The following is a 15,503-nucleotide window of genomic DNA, read 5'->3' as shown; positions in this document are numbered from 1 at the left end:
AGAAGCTCCACTCTGATAAATTTTTGTCATCAGAGCTTCACTGGATGGGGATCTCTGTCAAAGACCTACTAGTTACAGGTGGGCCTGGGAATGTATATAAAGAAAAGCATTCAGAACTAGCATCCCAGGCACTGGGTCAGGCCCACCAGAAATACCAGATAGAGGGAAAGCTAGGACCTAAAGGATAGCAAGGCCTTCCTTCCCCCTCACACGGAGGGGATATGGGCACAGGCAAAGGGATCCCCTGGGACCTAGGACCAATTAGTGGGGTGTTCTGAGTTTCCTCAGTCTTCAGGCCAGGGTTTAGACTGTGATTCTATGTGAGGTCAAGCAAGTGACTAGGTCCCAGGCTGCCATTTTCTCACCTCTAAAGGCAGATGTCCCCTTCCTTGGCAATTGTCAACCCGTTGGCTTTATTGGTGACGCCTGCACGTGTTTGCAGACTTAATGACCACCGACTGTCATTATTATTGCTGGAGTTTCATCTGTTTGTCTTCCTCACGGAGAGGTGGGTGATTGGCTAGGATTGTCTGGGATGGGAGTGGGAGAGAGTTTCCAGGGATATAGGACAATCTCAGGCCAGACACCATGCATTACACTTCTCCGACCCTCGGCAGAAACTGGAGGAGGTGGCCCCTCAGGCAACACAAAGCAGACCTCACCTGATGGCAATGAGTGCCCGAGCGGCTTTACTGCGGATTTGGGGATTTCCGCTGAAGAGCTTCTCCTTCAAACAAGGCACGGCTTGGCTGTTTAGAGCCTCGGTGGCATCCTCCTGCAAGCACAGTGCCAGGGTGTCCAGGATGATCTCCTGGATGTGAAACTCTTCCTTCTGCAGCTTCCGTACCAGAAAGGGGATCAAGCCACCCGTGACGATACCCTGGGCACCTGCACGACAGGAAGAGGCATTGGCGAGGGTCCTCTCCTCCCGTCCACCCCTGCACTGTCTGGGACAGGGGACTGAATTGAGGGATAGGCCAGAGATCGCAGATGGAGTATGTCTAGAGTTAGTCCTGAGAAAGTGAGGCCTGAGAAGTGACCGAAAACAGAGAAGCCTTTGGCTACCTGTGCCCAGGGCATCGACTTTAGATGGGGGCTTAGCGGTCCGAGAAGCTGCAACTCACTGCAGATCCAGGCCTAGAGAGACCCTCTGTCTTCCATACCATTGTGGATCCGACGTAAACTCTCCCTTAAGGGTCATGTGGTCTAAAGACTCAATCCCCACCACAAGCTTCATGTGAAAGCTGGCTGGCTCACAATGGTGTTTATCTCATCTATTTATTAGCCTCTTTAATGGTCTGATCTTTGACGGGTTCATAGCTGAACAAGCTATTAGGAAGTAGGGTCAACTAGAAGCAGGACGCTAAGGCTGTGCCTTTGAAAACTGTGTCTTATTCTCAACCAGCGCTTCTCCCCCTCCCTCTGTCCCTCGTTCTCCCTCTTTCCCTCTCTCCCCCTCTCCCCTTTCTCTATCTCCCCAACTTGCCCATAAGGTAGGCACCTCTGCTCCACCACAGCTGCTACCATGGTGTTGTTGCTCTGAAGTGAACACGGACTGAAGCCTAGGAGACCGTGAGTCGAAATAAATCTTCCTCCCATGACCTTGATTTTTCTCAAGTATTCCGTCATGCTTTGGGTATGTGGCAGGTATGTCTTGAGCAATCGCTCTGTACCCCCCGCCCCCGGCACAAAGCATATCTGGTAGGCACAAAGGTGCAGTTAACGGCAGGGTCTTTCTTTGAACCGCCCTCAGAGGAGGAAATTAACCACATTTCCTCCAGCTCGATGGGGAAGCGTCAGGTGTCCTTTCACATCTCAACTATGCCAAAGCTGCTGGAGCCAAAATAGAGCCTGAGATAGAAACAGTGGGGTGTGTAAAACAGTATCTCCTGCCCGCAAGAGATCTGCATCCCCATCCGAAAATGACAGGAATCTCCAAGCCTCTGGCCAGTGGGGGTTGGAAATACCGCCAGCTATGCAGGAAGCAGGGCTGTACCGGCTTCTCGTACAGGATGGTACAGCTTTTACTGCCGTGACTACACACCTAATGAGGGACATGAGCTGTGAAGGAATAGGCCATCAGGGTAGGGGAGGTATGACAATGGGTGGCTTCATAGCTCACGTTTCTGCAGAAGAGGATGCACACATTGGACAGTACTGGAGACGGGGGCAGGCTATAAACTTTAGGATATACCCCCAGGTGATGCACTTCCTCTGGCCAGGCTGCACCTCCTAAAGGTTCCACAACCTCCCTAAGACGGTGTCACTATCTGGGGACCGAGAATTCAGTCCGTGAACCTGTGTGTGTGTGTGTGTGTGTGTGTGTGTGTGTGTGTGTGTGTGTGTGTGTGTTTTATAACCAAATCATAGGGTATGGGTGCTAGAAGCACAGTGACAGGGGACACCCCATTAAACAGGACCTACTTCTCTCCTTTTGGAGAACCTAGAATGGGGCACAGACGGCGCCCCCAAAGTCCCAGGCAATCAGGACGCCCTTCCCAATTCACAGCAATGAAACGGAACGGGGGGGGCTCTCTTCCCTGCAGCACGAGGGCCACCTGTGACTGCTTGCTGCCTGGCAACCAGCCCCTCTGCCAGGCCTCTCCAGCAGCCCACTATGCCCATTACAAAGCCTCCCATTGCCCCTGAGGAGGTGGCCACCAGCAGCTTTCGGCCTCTTCGGCTAAACCCTCTAATTTACTCTAGAGAGGCAAATGAACAGGTTAATTAGCCTAAAGGTCTCTCAGTGCCAATTAGCACCGGGGAATTTCCTCTTTGAGGGCATCGCCCCGGCTTTCCTTCCGAGGTCCCTGAGGATATCAGAGGGCAGGTGACTGTGGCGATGGGGTGGAGGGGCAGGGCAGGGATCTTAGCAGCAGTCACTGCTCCTCGGTGTTCCTGGATGACCAAAGACTCCTAGTCTCCAGCTTCTCCCTGGGGTGCCGGCCTTAGTAACTGGTTCTACCCATTCTTGCTGAAGGATCTCAGGACAGCTCCTGGAGGCCGCTTCCCCTGCTCCTTTCTGGGAGTGAGCTGGGTTTTGCTGGTTGGTTGGTTGCTTGCTTGCTTGCTTTCTTATTTCCCACCCAGACTCCCAAAGCTTCCGTTTGACGTCTAAATGTATCTTTTCCCAGCTGTGTGACTTTGAACGTATCACTTAATCTCTGAGCCTGGTATCCAAAGTACAGAAATGGGCCTCAGTGTTAACCGCCAGTTGAAGCTATGCACCCCCCCTTGATTCTGGCCTAACTTGCACCTGGGACTAAGCGTCCCAGGGAAACCCCAGGGCCTGATGTCCCTGCTTCCTGAGACTTCTGTCTTGAGTTGAGATAGACACAGGCTAGGGGAAGGACAAAGTGAGGCGAGACTGGAAAAGTTATCATTTTTGAGGCAAACTCCTTGCCTCTCTCCAGCCCCCTTCCTTGGTAAGAAACTGAGGCCCAGAGAGGAAGGTCAAACGCCCAAGGATTTGCCAGCCGAGGGCAAAGCCTGGGCAGCTCAGAATTTGTTTCCCAGGCATCTGTCTCCGGCTACTGCTCCAAAATATACTAAGTAGCAAGACCAAGATTCATTTTGAAACAGAGGGGCAGTTTAACAATAAAGTTTATGCCGGGTGTGTCTTTTCTGTTCATTTACATTGTTGCTTTTCAGCCAAAAAGACCAGAGGCCTGCTGGCTATTTAAAACTAGTCCAGGTACAGTCGGCTTGTTAAAGTGGGGGGATGGGTACATGGACCCCAGGGAAACATAGTACAGAGACCCACCCTACTGCCACAGCCTGAAAATCAGTGAGTGTTGGGGGTGGGGATAGGCAGAGCACAGAAAGGAGCCAGCCAGGATAGGCGCCATCCCTAAAGGATAAGCCCTGGATACCTGAAGCCTCAGAGAGAAGCTGGACGCCCTCTGCCCACACTGGAGAAGCCGGGAGGCTAGCAAGAGCCAGCTAGGTTCAAGTCAATAGGGAATAGGTGTCCCTGTGATTCTTCCCCTGTCACAGGCTCTACCCAGCACTAGTCCTTGCAGACTGAGTTTTTGGCTTGTTCTTATTTTTCTCTAGGTGGGCTATTCGAGGTTTTTGTTATCTGATTATTCCCAGTAACACAGCTCGAGTGGTCTGTGAGCCAGTTTGCGCCTCTCTCAAATAATACAATACTCGCCACCTGCCTTCTCTGGATGTGAGAAGCTAATCTTAAATTTCCCTGCTGGTTCTTAAGCCAACCTCCCCAGTCTTCCTCAAAGGCCATTAGCTAGCCGTGACTAGTAGCCTTGCAGGTCTGATAGGTGCCAGTGTGAACAAGTTGGCCTTTCCTAGACCTCACATTCCTTTAGGCCCACCATGGAACTCACTTCTCTCTGACACCTGGCCCTTGCTCAGCCAAAGTATTTTTTTTTTCTTCAAAAAGCTCGCCCAGTGACCATTCCATGTGCCTCCAAAGCCCCATTGGATTGCTTTGGCTACATAGCTACAAGGATGGATGATCACGCTGATGTTTACATCCTGGCCCCACATTATAGCTCCCAGAATCCTCTTTTTTCATTATTTTATTTATTTACATTTCAATTGCTGTCCCCAGCCCCCTCCTCCATCGCCTCTAGGAGGGTGCTCTCCTACCCACCCACCCTCTCCCACTTCACCCTTCCAGAGTATTCTGAAAGGATGAGAGCTATATTCTAGAAGTATGCAAGATGCAGAGGCCACCAGTAAAAGACCATAGGAGACAAAAATCCCCTCACTTCGTGGTGTAGTTTCTAGTGTCAGGTCCAGCAGACAGCAACCGGACCTGCTAGACCGTCGAGGGTCTAGCCTCTGCACCCTCACCTGGAATATTGTAAACTCCATTGTAAATTCAATTGTAAAACGTAATTCCTATATTGGCTTTACCCTCTGCAAAGAGCTGAACTCTGACCCCTGAGCCTGCTGAGGAAACTGCCCGGCTCAGCCTTAATCACTTACTAAGGTGTATTTCCTACATACATTAACCCTCTGAGGAGTCGATAGCACACTCTTTGACAGATTAGGAAACTGACTGTCAGCCAGGTCCCAGAGACAGACTGGCTGCACACAGCCAGATACGTTGGTAGACATGTTCTTCAGCCATTAGCAAAATTCCTTCGGTCCTCATTGGTCACTTGTAGGGAGCACCATAGCATGACAGGTGTCTAGGTTGGCCTCGGTAGTACCCATATCCAGTACCTGTCCCATCCCAGCACTTTCACAGGTGGCCTGTCTCCTTGGGGTATGCAACACAACGGTCCCCACTTCCCAACAGAGGAAAACGGTGGGATGTAGTCCTGCCTCTGAAGCAGCCAACTGGCGAGCACATGGTCATGGGTCATCCTGGCTCTAAGACATATAACATGCTTACAGTTACAAGAACGGAGAAGACAGAGAAACACTACTGTAGTGGCCCCTGGGCTGAGTCTTTCTTGTGCTGGAGTAAGGTGCAACCAGCCAAGACCCACACACGGGCTCCTCCTGATGAGAGGCTCGTTTGTCAAGGAGCTGATGTCTCCTGGGGAGTCTCCAGTGATCTCCAAGGGCTTCAGTGATCTGGGTCCCTTCTGCTGCTCTCTGTTGCGGGGGTCGACTCCCAGAAGTACCCCTACATGCTAAAAAGGAAAGCGAACCATTCGCTGCGAAATCTCGCCGGCTTAACCAATTAGGGTTTTCTCGCGCCCTAAAGGATTATTGACACGATCCAAAGAAGCCAGGGCGACAGCGCATTGCAAAGAGACCGGGTATGGAATTGGTTGCCAGGGCTGAATTCGAACCCTACTTGAGGTAGGGCAGGGCAACCAGGGTGCAAGGAACCAGGGCTACACTGCTCTCAGGGTGGGTTTCCCAAGATGCTAGAAGTAGCTTCGGTGTGGATCGGCGCAGTGCAGTGCCACGGTCGCTGGAGCCAGCAGCGCGTGCGGTAAGGCGGCGCGCGCACAGCCGCGCCCCGCCCCTGTCTGTCGTTATTGGATTACTCGCACGTCCGTCGGCTGTTATCGGCCAATGGAAAACGAGCCGGAGCTAGTGGTCGGGCGGCAGAGCGAGGTGCGGGGCAGACCAGCGGCAGACCCCGCCCGCGGTTGGCCTGGCAACGGACTGCGCTCGCGACTCCGCCCCCTGCTGGCGGCGGCGCGGTGCGGGGCGGGTGGACCCGCTTGCAGGCGGCGCGGGAGGGCGGAGGAGGGAGCCGGGGCGGCGGAGCGTGTGTGCCACCCGCGGACCGGTCACGTCCTCGCGCGGCCGCCGGCACCCGCTTCGTGCAGAACCAGAGCGCCACAGCCCTACGCTCGCGGCCCCGCCCCGCCGGGTGCAGCTCGACCGACGCACGAAGCCGCGCCCGGGAGGTGAGTGAGTGAGCGCACCAGCGGCCCCGGCGCGCACAGCTGAACCCCGGGCTGGGGGCGCGGCTGGGGCGCACCCCACCCCCACCCGGGTCGGGGCCTGGGGCCTTTGTGCTGGGGACCAGAGATCTATAGGGATAGGGGTGCAGAGGCAGGGATGCCCCGCCGGGTGGGAGAGCCGCGAGGGTGGGGTTGTCTGCGAGGTGGGCAAGGGGTGGCCACGGCCCAGACAGGTGCCTAAGGGAGGGAGGAGCGGTGGCCCAGTAACCCTTGGAAGGGTTGGCTGCCGCCTGACGAGATTGGGCAGGGGGTACCGAGGATGATGTGGGACCACTGCACGCCCTGAGCAGCTGCGGGTGCGGAGTCCAGGCAGGCGACCTGCGGCAGCGACGCCAGGCGGGGGTCTCTCTCCGGGGGTCCATGGGTACAGGCAGCCGCAGGTGTCAGGAGCTTGGCCTTGGGTAAAAAGGGAAGAGAGGGCCCTGAGGCCCGGTACAACAGCTCGCTGTTCTCGGTCATCGCTCTTGCAAGGGAGCAAGCAGGTTCCTTGGAGGCATTTGGAGCTAGAGATGAGTATCGACCTGCTGCGATTGTAATGTGTTCCTGGCTCAATATTTTTTTCCCTTAAAAGGCGGTGGGGTGTTTGGGGAGGGGTGTGAGGGCCTCTGGCTCGGGATCCTGCGGTGGATCTATGGGGGCTCTGCCTTTAGGGAGGTGCTGAGCCTGTCTGGATGAGGATGGCAGGAATCTGCCTAGGCCGAGAATTGGGGATCCTGTTACAGAGGAGGAGGATGGGAAAGCAATGCCAAGTGAGACCAGGGCTCCCTGGAGTGTGAGTCTCAGGGTGGAGGGACCAGCCTGGTAACCGATGTCGCCCTGTCTGGGGAGGCGATTGGTGCAAGACCCTGAGCCTTGACACTCTTTTCTGCTGCCCGAGTGGCTTCCCTGCGCTAGGAACCATCCAGTTCTGCTAACCTGGCCCCTGTCTAGAGGAAGCTGCTTGGCCAGATTCAATTAAGCAAACATTTACTGAGTACTGGCTCCCCTAGGGCCTGATGCCGAGGTGGAAGAGTGGGAGTGGACTGGGTCAGGCCTCCCAGGACTGATTCACCTTCCTATGGGGGAAATAGGGCTGTGCTCTGATAACCAGGCCTTTGGTGCGGTGCAGGGGGACTTGGGAGGGGCCTGGGAGGGAGATACCCCAGGCTCAGGTCAGACCTGCCTATGGGCAATGTGACATTTGAACTGGAGCTTGAAGGACACGGGTACGGTCAGAATGGGCAAAGTGGGTAGAGGGAGAGCATGGAGGCTCAGGAACTTGGGCAGCTGGGTTGGGAAGAAGCAGGGGAGGGATATTGAGGGAGGAGTCAGGGCATGGATGAGGGAGGGGTGGGTGAAAGGCCAGAAAAGCACAGGAAGGGAAGTGGACAGAGGCACCGTGGCTGTCTGACCATGTTTGTTGGGCTGTCTCGGTGGAGACCACAGCCTCTGTGTCTATAAAAGGGAATGGTTCTGTGACCCCTGAAGCTGAGTTATGTTAGAGAAACAACTTCAAAGACTAGAGAGGGCTCCTGGCCACCTGGCACTGCCCTTGCGAGGCACCTTGTCCCTGGTAGAGCCAGGACCCTAGGTAACCAACCCACCCCAGACCCTTGCTTAGCCAAGATGAAGTCACGTGCTTTGAAGGAGACAGTATTTAGCTGGTGAGTCTGGAGTTTGGGGAGCTTTGAAAAAAAAAATGACTCTGGTAAGAGGGACTATTGAGGGGCTCAGGAAGCTACAGAGGGCCGTCCCACGCTTGGATAAAATAGTACCCCTTCCATTTGCCTTCTCGATACATGAAGAGATGCTGGCATTTGCTGTAAAACTCTTCCTGTGTGCCCTTCTAACAGATGCTTTTCTTTTATGAGACAGGCTGTGAATAGACATAGTTCTTCCCCCTTAGAAGGCCGATGTCACCTTCTGCCCTAGCTCTGGCTGCTCCCTTCCTTCCAGAGATGGTTTTTGGTTTCTCTCAGAAGGGCCTGGTTCTTACTCATGCTGGTAGTGTGCCCGCGGTCAAAGATAGATACACACACACACACACACACACACACACACACACACAGGATATTGGCTGAGGCTCGGCGGGCCCCAGCAAGAACACAGCCCACCTGCCCTCACGAGGGACATGGTCTGTGTTCCTTGCCTGGCCCTCTCCAGGGACCTGATGTGGAACTCGGGGTCTGAAGCATAGAGAATGAATTCCTTCTCTCTCGGAAGAGTGGCCTTTTAGTCCCTGGGGATTAAAAGAAAAAAGTGTCTTGGTCTATACCTGAAGAGATCCTGTGGTGTGTCCAGCATATCTGGGTGGCTAAACACAGACACCACTACCAAGAGGCCCCTGCAGAGAAGCTGCTGAGAAAGTCTCTTCTTGCAAGTGGTCAAGAGTGTATCCTCTGTCTAGCTAGTCTGAGCGCGCGCGCACGCCCAAGAGTGAGTGTGTGTCCGTGTGTGTGTGTGTGTGTGTGTGTGTGTGTGTGTGTGTGCACTTGCTTCCTCCCCTGGAGGCAAGGCCTGAGCATGCTTTTGCCACCCCACAAAAACCTCACAAGACGCAAACACTGGATGGCTGCAGAGGTGAGCTAGCTGCTGCTGCTGACTACGTCTTACTCATGGAAACTCTGCAGGAAGCAGATAGCCCCTTGCTCTCCCAAAGCCCCCAGGAAGGAAACCTGGGGCCATGCAAGCCTGGGGCAGCCTCTGACTCCTGCTCTTGACTTAAAGGAACAAGGAAAAAAAGAGTCCGGGCAGACACTGAAAGTTAGCTCCAGGCAGGCAGAGGCTACGCTATACTCTGTATCCTGAGGAGGACCCAGGAGTAGCAGGCTCTTGTGCCCTGGAGCCATTAAGCAAGAGCTCCAGTGTAGGCATCAGAAGCCATGGAGACAGGCCCTGGTCCTGTTGCCTCTATTCCAGATCCCCCTTCTCTGAGCCTCCTTGTCCTCGTCTATGAAGAGCTAAGGATGTTGTCCTTGGTCTCCACACCAGCCATCCACTTCAATGCACTGGAGGGAGAGCTCACGAGAACAGGCGGGATAGGATGGTGGCAGGTTTGGTGCCACTCCGAGCTAGATAGCAAGACTTTGTCCCAAAAGCCAGAAGTGGGGTGGTGGAGGGGAGGTTGGAGGTGGGGAGCGGGAGGCTGGGGAAGAGATCTTGGTGAGTAAAGCACTTGCCAGTCAAGCGTGAGGGTCTGAATTCCATCCCCAGGATCCAAATAAATAAGCCAGGTGCGCACGTGTAATCCTGGTGTTGGGGATAGGACTTGCTGACCCTCCCGCGTAGCCTAACCAGGCCAAGACCCGGGCCACTGAGAGAAACCAAGGTGGACAACAGCTGGAGAGATGCAACACGCAAGGCTGTTCTCTGGCCTACACACGCACACGCACACGCACACACACACACGCACACACACAGACACAGAGACACACACACAGACACACACACACAGACACACACACACAGACACACACACACAGACACACACAGAGACACACACACACACAGAGACAGACACACACACACAGATACACACACACACAGAGACACACACACAGACACACACACACATACATACACACACACACACACACACACACACAGACAGACACACACACACACACACACACTCACACAGACATAGACACACACACACACACACACATAGATACACACAGACACACACACACACACAACAGCTGAAGAGATACAACATACAAGGCTATTCTCTGGCCTACACACACACGCCACACATACATAAACACGTAAATATGAAAGGGAAGGGCAAGAGGCCAGTGTAGACATTAGAACAGGCTGGGCTAGGATGAGACCCTGAAGCCACTTGGGGGCTGAGCAGGGAGGGGACGCTAGCCCTGTAATGGGGGAAGAGGGGTAGAAGAGGCGGTGAGGGATATGATTCAGACAGCTTTGGGGTTTTGTTTGAGCCACTAGAAGGATACAACCCTATAAGGAAGGCGGCTCATGAAGATTCCTTGTAGAGGGAGGGACTTGGGACCTGAGAGTCTGGTAGGTACTGACCGTATTGTGGTCAGGGCGATGGCAGGGGTGACAGACCACCTGGAGTCCTGGGCGTCCAAGCGTTCAGGAAGCTGAGGTCATGGAATGAGGTCATGGGAGGTCCAAGATGGGACGGAACCCAAGAGGATGGAGCTCGTGTTGTATAGCTGGCAAACTAGCGAGGTAGGAAGACCATTGTAACCGGTCTTTCAGGGAGCTGGAGAAGGCATCCTGGGTAGGGAGGGGGTCCCTGTAGTGAACATCGGGGTTGGAGCATCATGGGATGCTCTGGCCACACGATTCATTATGGCCTTGGGTAAGAAATTAGACATTTCAAAATGGCCACGGCGTGGCTTTAGGCCTGACTGATGGTCCTGTGTAACCACCTGCGTGTATGCCTGGGAAGCTGGCCTACTTCTGGGGACATACGGGGACAGTGCTAGGACTGTAGTAGGTGGAGAGAGAAGCCTGACGAGTAAGGTTCCGACATGCTTACCTCCCTGCCTCTGTTCTCCGCTCCCGAGTGGCCAGGTAAGCTGTGTGGGTCAGTCAGAGTCGCCCTGTGATCCTGTCTTTGATCTCCTGGCTAGGGATCCCACATCCACCCATTGAGAGTTGTTGCTCCCCACGAGTTTCTTCTCCCTGTGTCTCTTTGTCCCCAGTGCCCAGTAAGCCACTCAGACAGCAGGTAGCGGGAGATATATCTTGGAGCCCAGCCACGGTCAAGACATTGGGCATGTGTGGCTGGCGGCTCCCTCCCTGAGTTTCTCTCTCTCTCTCTCTCTCTCTCTCTCTCTCTCTCTCTCTCTCTCTCTCTCTCTCTTTCCCACAGAAGCCTGCTACATCACAGAGTTTTGAGTTATTCGCTTCTAAATTAAGGTATATCTCTCTTTTAAGAGGTGTCCCTGGAGATTCCATCAAGAAGTGCTGGGAAGCTAGACTGTCAAAAGCCACAGTGAGGGGAGGGGCCTTTCAGTGTCAAACCCAAGGTTCCTTCTAGCAGAATCCCAACCAAGAAGTGCATCCTGCCCCTTAGGGCTCTCGAGGTCATGCCCTTGCCGGTAGGCTGTGGTCAGAACAAGCCTTTGAGAGGGAGACCCCTGCTTCTAGGATGGAGATTTGCCAAGAGGGGATCCCTGGATGGGCCCTCAGATCAGGTGCCCCTGTGAGCCATCGGTGTCACAGTCCTTTGTTGTGTTGGGTTGGAGGGGTGTAGACTGATGTCCACATTTCCCTACAACCCAGGCCAGATCTGTCCTGGATTTCACAACCGGGTGCCTTCTAGCAGGCAGGATACGTTCCTTTGTCCCCTCACAATCAGTGTTATGGAGGAGGGACCTGTTTCTTCAATCCATTGGAGGCAGAGACCTGACTTTGGCGGGGAGGGCCGCTTTCCCCAGTGCCTCAGTAGACCCCCCCCAGATAGGCCATGCTTGGGGGGACAGGGGCATTAGGAAGCTGGGATTCTCAGCTTCCTCCTCAGTAGACTGACTTTATCTCCCAGTTGGTCACAGGAAGTGTGCCGGAGGCTCCCTGACTGGACCTATGGACCTGCTCCCGGCAGCTCTCACGTTTATGGCCTCTTACTCCAACCAGGGTGGTGGGCTGCAGCAAGCCCTGGGCGTTTTTCCGCCCGGCCCTTCTGCTCCAGTTCCATGGCTGGTAAACTGTGTGTAGCCCCTGGTACTGTACTTAGATCCCTTAGTCCCGTGCCCTGGGACTGACCCTTTCACCTCTTTGGGCCTCAGTTTCCTTTTCTCTCGAGGAATGACAAAAGTCAGTGCACTGGGAGGTTGCCCGTGTGCTAACACTAGGGCTCTGCCCCTTGGGGAAACGGAGGGTCCTGCCGCCCCCAGGTTGGTCACTCAGTAGAGGAAGCTGGCTTCCTCAGATTCTGCCTGAAAAGAATTGTTCTCCGCTCACCGCGGGGTTGTTTGACTCCCTGCTCTGGGGCTGCAGGCTGTTGCCGCTGCTCTACACAGGGCCACACACAGGGAGGATTTCCACCATGCTTACTTGAGGCTCGCTATAACCTTATTCACACCCCGGGGCGTGCGTCTGGGCCCTCCTGCTTCTCCGTCTTCCCCTCGGCAGTCGCCTCCGTCTGACCTACATGTTTCCTTTACATGTCTCGTGTGTCTATTATTTCTTGGGTCTGGATGAAAGGTGTGTGAGGCATGGACGATTTCTTGTGTTCACCTATGAGAAAATGGCCCGGCGAGTCTGCCCGTGAGGAACGACCCCTGGCAATCGGGTGGCACCGCTAACCGCCCCCTTTGAGCCCCTCTCTTGCAGAGGGCTTGGCCCGTGCTAACTGGTATGGAGGATGGTGGCCCCGGCTTAGCCCTCTGCTCCTGAGAGAGGTCAGCTGGGCCCCTGTCAAGGCTTGGCCGTGGTTCACGCACTGGCCAGACACCGGTCAGTTGGCTGGCTTCTGACAGAGTCAGATGCCTCAGACTGACGGTGAAGTGGCTGTGTGTGGGACCTTGGTGTGTGAGGAAGTGGAATTTACGTGGAAGTGCTGCGCAGGAGGTGCGTCCGTGGGGAACCATCCTGTGGGGACGAAACAGGATCCTGAAGGAAAGAAAGCGACGTACGTAGTCATGGGCTTAGTGACCCCAGATCCAGAGACAGCCTATCAGGTCATCGGAGCTGCTGGGAGCAAGAGAAGCCCATGACAGACAGACAGACAGACAGATACACACACACACACACGCACGCACGCGCACACACACACACACACCACCACCACCACCACCACCTCCCTGTACTAGGCCTTTTCGCATACCGAGCCTTCCCGCACACTAGGCATCACTGTACAGAGCGAAGCTACCACACCAGCCCTCCTCATTCTTTTATAATCCGAGGGTCCGGGCTGAGCCAGGGATGCAGACGGACGGTTGTCCGGGTTCAGAGTGGCTGCCTAAAGCACGCTGTGATGAAGAGGATTCTAAGGCTGTGTCATTATCAGGCAAACAGTCATGGCTGGTTAGAAGGGAGAAGTTCGCCAGCAGGGTTGGAACGTGCTTGTCAGAAGCTAGCCAGCCACTCCCTACTGCCTGTCTGCTGCCTGTCACCTTTAAACCATCCCCATAGCTCCTCCTCCTTCAGAGTGTGGCCCCGATCCCACCCTCACCCTCCCTCCTTCCTCTCGGTGGCATCTGAAGTCTCAGAGCAGCTTGGTCACTGTCATTAACTATCCCTTCTCTCAGCTGATGTGTTGCCTCCACCCTGCCCCGTGACAGCCTTGCTGTGTAGACTGTATGAATGAATGAATGAATGAATGAATGAATGAATGAATGAAGAGTAGCAAACGAGAGAGGCCACTTAGCAAGGCTAAGCTCCTCCTAGGTATGTCTCCCTCCAGCATGGAACCCCAAGAAGGCTGCCTGTTTGTGTGGACCAGGTGACCACGGGAAGAGAAAACCGCACTGTGGCCTTTCACAGGGGGAATAGGGACGACATGGGAAAAGTGGGCGGAGTGGCCGGGGAAGGACAAGGTGCGTGAGCCGCAGACTCAGAGGCTCGGTGCTCCCACCTGACCCATCCTGCGGTCCAAGGGGGGTAGAAATGAGAAAACCCTCCAGGATGCTGGGCGAGCCCCCTGAAGGTTCTCCTAGGAGATGGTTGGCAAGATGGACTTACAGTCCAGCAGGTCCTAGAGCTTCGTGAGAAACAGTCTGTGACCCGAGGTGGCAGTGTCCCCTTCTGCCCTGCACCCTTGCTGGGGTTGGCTGGGCAGAGCTGGGTGAAAGGGAGGCACTGGGCCAGGAGGATGGGGGTTGCGCTGACTGAGGACCTGCTCCTGTGTCTCCTGCCTCCCCACTCTTCATGGCATGTCCCCATTGGCCTCTAGCCACGTTGTGTGGTGGCTCAGACCTGTCCCTCCTGCCCTTCTTGCCCTGCTGACCAGCTTCCAGGAGCCTCCCATCCATCCTGGCCAGTGAGTATGGCCTTGTCCCCAAGCCAGACATTCCCTGCAGCAGAGCTGGCCCCCTCCCCCACTCCGTTACCTCTGATAGGCACTGCAAACATATTTCTTGATAAATGCTGGGAAGAAAAATAATTAGAGTGTTGCCTCCATTATCCAATTTCTGATTAATCAAACTCCCTTTGTCCTCGGCCAAAATCTATTCATTTCCCTTAAACACTGGGCCAGTGCCAGGCTTCGATCTCTGTGATAACACCACACGCGCACGCACACTTGTGCACACTGCCAGCCCTGCCCTGCCCTGTGGCTGGGACGGCACAGGGGCCCTGATGGGACCACTCTCGTTCTCGGATCCTGCCACTTCTCCAAGGAGCCTCCTGAATATTTACCAGCACCCCAATCCCGGCCCCCCAGCTCACTCCACACATGCGTACTTGGTATCAGGTTATGGGTACGTTCTGACTTAGGACGCCGTACAGCTCACGGCTCTTAGCCTGGAGGGCTTGGAGATGTCACTGGCATATCGAGAAGGCCGGCATTCAGGGGGGGCGGGGGAGCACAGGTCTTTTGTGGGGCTTCAGAGCAGCTCAGAGTAGATAATAGGAAGGAAGCAACAGAAACCCAGCTTCAGAGAATTTACAAGATAGAGGATGTCCCAGACTCTAGAACTGGTGACTCATCGGCAGGCAGTCCCATCCAGGGGAAGCGCTGTTCCGATGTCCCTCCTCCCGTCCCTCACCCAGCCACTGACTGCTGATCTCGATCTGCAAGAGGGGTAGCACCCACCACCGTGTGCGAGCTGTTGCTTAAACGTAGCGTGACACGTTGTTTAGAAAGGAGCGGTGCTGGGAGGGAAGACGGCGTTGGGTATTTGGGTCAGGGTGAGTGTTTTTGCTCGTAAATGTGATTGGCAAGGAAGAGAAGTCTGAACTGTTGGACATGAGGTGGCCCCCGAACAGAAGTTTACAGACTTAGACGGAGAGCGAAAGGCTGTGCAACTGCCCTGAGATGAGCGGGTTCCCCCCCCCCCGTGTGAGGGAGATTAGCAGGGAGATGAGCAAAGGAGGGAGTGGGGGTGGGGAGGCAGTTGGAGATTGTGCCACAGCCAGCGCCCCAGAGCCCTGGCACCACCGTGACCCCTGGCTCTGAGCTAAAATGGCGAGGGACAGAAAGAA

General features: G+C 54.9%; 2 protein-coding genes across 2 annotated transcripts in view; one reads left to right on the top strand and one right to left on the bottom strand.

The window, feature by feature from the left end:
- Window positions 1-15,503, bottom strand: part of Rsph14 (radial spoke head 14 homolog) — a 74,178-nt gene that overhangs the window by 3,044 nt on the left and 55,631 nt on the right. Inside the window, exon 4 of the mRNA XM_032888501.1 lies at window positions 663-888. Within this exon, the coding sequence (XP_032744392.1) occupies window positions 663-888 (226 nt within the window). The remainder of the gene's footprint in view (window positions 1-662; window positions 889-15,503) is intronic.
- The window catches only part of Gnaz (G protein subunit alpha z), a 50,307-nt gene continuing 40,866 nt past the window's right edge, over window positions 6,063-15,503 (top strand). The window contains exon 1 of the mRNA XM_032888499.1: window positions 6,063-6,341. The gene's annotated coding sequence lies outside the window, so the exon portion shown is untranslated. The remainder of the gene's footprint in view (window positions 6,342-15,503) is intronic.

This window comes from Rattus rattus, chromosome 18 (assembly GCF_011064425.1).
Source record: "Rattus rattus isolate New Zealand chromosome 18, Rrattus_CSIRO_v1, whole genome shotgun sequence".
In the NCBI taxonomy this organism is placed as follows: domain Eukaryota; kingdom Metazoa; phylum Chordata; class Mammalia; order Rodentia; family Muridae; genus Rattus; species Rattus rattus.
The sequence above is the reverse complement of the archived record's forward strand: the minus strand, read 5'-3'. Positions and strand labels throughout refer to the sequence as shown.